Source organism: Lygodium microphyllum, chromosome 12, assembly GCF_053477565.2.
Source record: "Lygodium microphyllum isolate KBCC chromosome 12, Lygodium_microphyllum_v1.1.10, whole genome shotgun sequence".
Taxonomy (NCBI): domain Eukaryota; kingdom Viridiplantae; phylum Streptophyta; class Polypodiopsida; order Schizaeales; family Lygodiaceae; genus Lygodium; species Lygodium microphyllum.
The window spans coordinates 98357035-98360924 of record NC_141146.1 but is presented as its reverse complement, the minus strand read 5'-3'; the positions used below and the strand labels follow the sequence as shown (position 1 = coordinate 98360924).

The 3890-nt window shown below is 50.1% G+C and overlaps 1 protein-coding gene across 1 annotated transcript; it reads left to right on the top strand.

The window, feature by feature from the left end:
* The first annotated feature begins 1426 nt into the window (after nucleotides 1-1426).
* On the top strand, nucleotides 1427-3631 carry LOC148028083 (DExH-box ATP-dependent RNA helicase DExH18, mitochondrial-like). Its single transcript, XM_087689915.1, has one exon. It carries the CDS (start codon nucleotides 1427-1429, stop codon nucleotides 3629-3631), a length of 2205 nt encoding a protein of 734 aa, XP_087546041.1.
* Nucleotides 3632-3890: the final 259 nt, after the last annotated feature.

The following is a 3890-nucleotide window of genomic DNA, read 5'->3' as shown; positions in this document are numbered from 1 at the left end:
TTCAAGTCACCTCATTCTGAACCTTGAAGTAGCTTCCCATCAATCATATTGCAAACTTCCACATAGAGCTAGCTACAATAGTTGGCAATCACTAGAATCCTTGGTACTTATATTTTTGTGTTAAGACATGAAGTTTATAAGTTTAGTGCTAGTTTGAAAGGTGATATTATTTCATCATACAACTAGCAATGTAGTTTCCTTTATTCTCTATAGCCACATGTTTTGGGCAATGCAATTTAGCTTTTTCTCAATATGGCTATGCGCTTTGCCTTGGTGGTTCTTTTTGTCCATGTGCATTTCCATGACCAATATGGTCATGCACTTGGTAATGTGCTTTCCTTTTTAATATGACTATCTATTTTTCATGATGGAGTATATATGACTGTGTGGTTTGCTTGCCATGCACTTTAAATGTTTGCTCTTGTTACTCATTTGGACAGTAGGGAATATGATGTTAGTGTGTGGAGTTTCTATTTAATCCATTGGTGCAATATGCTTTTTTTTCACTAATATAATCATTCGCTTTGCAATAAGATGGATGTCATCGCCATGATATATGCTTGGCCAATCTGGCCATGTACTTTGGTCAACATTGTAAGTGTTATTGTTGCTGAATGCAATGACTCTCTTGTTGGGGCCACACAGTTTGTGTTATTCATGTGTACTAAACATCTTTCTTTTAATTTTCTTTTTTTTTATGGTGATTACCTTTCAACAATTGTGGTCTTGCTTTTGTGTCAAACAAGTGTGAAAAGCTTAGCTACGAGTAAGTATTATACAAATGTAAATTTCTAATCAGTGAATATTTATTTACTAGTTATACTTAGAAAAATCATGAGTTCCAAGTTAACTTGATAGAATATCTATAATTCCCTAGTTAGAGGATAGTACTTGCTAGTTATGACTAGTAAAAACTAAAATTTTCTAGTTAGGTTGATATTATTACTAGTTATACAATAACTTCCTAGATAATGTTGCTAGATAGGGCTTCAATTTTCTAGATACTATCTAGGAAAAGGATGTTACTAGTTAGAAGAGACTAGTGATGGCAAAATTATCCAGTTATAACTAGAAAAATCTATAGTCTTCCTAGTTCTGCTAGTAATCTTCCTAGTTATAATGTGAACTTTCTATATAGTAAGTGGTTTAGAGTCTCTTGTGGATCCTTGGAGAATCGTGGTTTGATTCTAGCTGGGATATATACGGTGCGCTGCCGAGGAGGGTCTGGCAAATACGTCCTTTCCCCTATTCCTCTTCTCTCCATTCTCCTTGGAGAGTCGGTCTTTGGTTTGATTCTAGCTGGATATATACGGTACGCCGCTGAGGCGAGTCTGGCCAGATTGTTTCCGCAACCAATTGTGAGCATAATACGACAAGACTAGACGTCAGCACTGACCAAATTCAACGGGACGACTAGCTCGTTTTCATGGAGACCCGTGCTGCTTCTACTGATTCGACGAGCGACCGCGTGCGGAAGAATATGCCGGTCGACCTGCGCCAGCCTCATCTGTGGTATCCCAGAAGCCGAGCCATGCAAAACCGGAAAGTGTATTATCACGGCGGACCCACCAACAGCGGCAAGACGCACGCCGCCCTGCAGAGATTTTTGGCTGCATCGAGGGCGATCTACTGCGCCCCCCTGAGGCTTCTTGCGTTGCAGGTGTTCGACAGCGCCAACGACGTGGACGGGATCCACTGCAACCTGCTCACCGGGCAGGAGACCAAGTACCGGGCCTTTGCGAGCCATCTGTCCTGTACCACGGAGATGGCACCCTTGTATTACTCATTCGAGCTTGCAGGAGGCCATGAAGAATCAGCTGCGGCTGTCGCAGGGCAGGAGGAATGTCACTGTTGGAATGTGGCCGTCTTGGACGAAGTTCAGTTGATACGCGACGACGAGAGGGGCTGGGCATGGACAAGAGCCCTGCTCGGCCTTGAAGCGGAGGAGATACACTTGTGCGGAGACCTCAGTGCTCTCGGACTGGTCAGGAGACTCTGCAAGCTCACGAACGACGAGCTTATAGAAAAGACGTCGTACGAACGGTTGACGACGCTATCACTGGACGCACCCCTAGCGGAGGGCATCAAAAGCACGCAGCCGGGGGACTGCTATATCGCTTTTTCCCGCAAGGACATCTTCGCGCTCATGCGATTGGTTGAGGACGAGAGCCAGGAGCGCAGGTTACGGCGCCAAGCGGCTCTGGCGCATGATCGCCGGAGATCATCAACGCCTGCAGCTCCAGCTGCACGTCCACTGGACGTGGAGCTCCTCTGCTGTGTTGTGTACGGGGCGCTGCCGCCGGAGACGCGAGCCGAGCAGGCCAGGCTCTTTAACGACCGCAACAGCGGCTATAATGTGCTCATCGCCACCGACGCAGTGGGGATGGGTCTGAACCTCAACATACGGAGGATAATCTTCTACAAGATGAAGAAATTCGACGGGCGTGCGACGGTGCCCGTCCCCCCGGCATTGGTTCGGCAAATCGCGGGCAGAGCCGGCAGACATGGCTCCGAGTATCCGGAAGGCTTGGTGACCACGTTCTTTGAATCTGATCGCCCATATTTGGAGCAGTGTTTGCAGGCGCAGGAGAGCAGTGCAGATCAGAGCCCGGACTTCGATGACAACGCGGCCGCCGGTCTGTTCCCTTCATCCCAAGAGCTGGAGCGCTTCACACGCGAAAGAGGTATCGACGCCAAAATGAAGCTCTCCACCGTGCTCCTCACCTTCGCGTGCTTCTGTCTCACGGATTCAACCTTCTTCCTTTGCCGCAAGAAGAGCCTGTCTGATGCAGCAGCACTCCTTGACAAAATAGACAACATATATCTCAAGGACAGATTGCTTCTGAGCATGGCTCCGGTCAACTTGCGAAACGATCGCGTAAAAGCAGCTCTGTACCGCTTCGCCTCCCAATACAGCCAGCACCGCCCTCTTCGGTTGGAGAGTGCACTGTCCAGTCTCTCTGGTGTGCTACCTGATGCGGATGATGATGGTCAATGCTACGTTAGTACCGACTACAGTTATGTCGCGGATTTGCTCGCCGAGGAGTTCCAGAACATGGAGTTGGCCTACCAAGTCGTTACCCTCTACCTGTGGCTTGCCCAGAAACTACCCGCTGAGCCAGAGCTATTTCCTGACAGGGAGTATGCGGACGAGCTAGCGCTCCACATCTGCGGTCGCCTCAACACCGTCTTCATGGGGGCGCCCGAGCGTGTCGAGGAGCGTAGGATCCGCAAGGAGCGACAGGCCAGGGCAGAGGCGGCTCTAAACCTGAGGATAGTAGGCATTTTAGAGGATCTGGAAGAGGAACTCGATGACATCGTCGAAAGATTCTTCCGACACACCATGGCCCTCTGCAATCCGGGGGTCATCTTCTGCTGCCGCGTCGGGCGAGCGCAATATTGCGGCCCGAACAACAGCCGCTACAGCCGGCCCATCAAGGTCACATTCGAAGATAAGGAAGCTCGCGACCGCGTCATGAAGAATCGATTCGTCCTTGGCAGGGACGAAGGCATACAGATTCACGAGGACCTCACATGGCAACAACAATGCGAGAGAGCCGTCAAACAAGGCCGGAGCGTCCCCCAAGGGGCTCGGAGCCGTCTCCCAGCTAATCCTAAGTGGAGGATGTGAGGGAGGCCCCCTCGAATAAGGCCGGAGCATCGCGCCAATGGGGTCGTTGGCGTAGCCCCAGCCGGTTGGAGGCTGGCTTCATGATTATTCCGGCCCCTGGGGGCGCCGTGAGTTCAAATCCCGCCGGTTTTGCTTCCCCGGCGGCGCAAATGATCTGTTCACCTCCAGGACCGCCTACCAGGGCTCCTCATTCTCCTTTTATGTCTACGGACTCTCCCTCGGATGGGAATTGCCCTTCGCCCACATCATTGATGGCCAC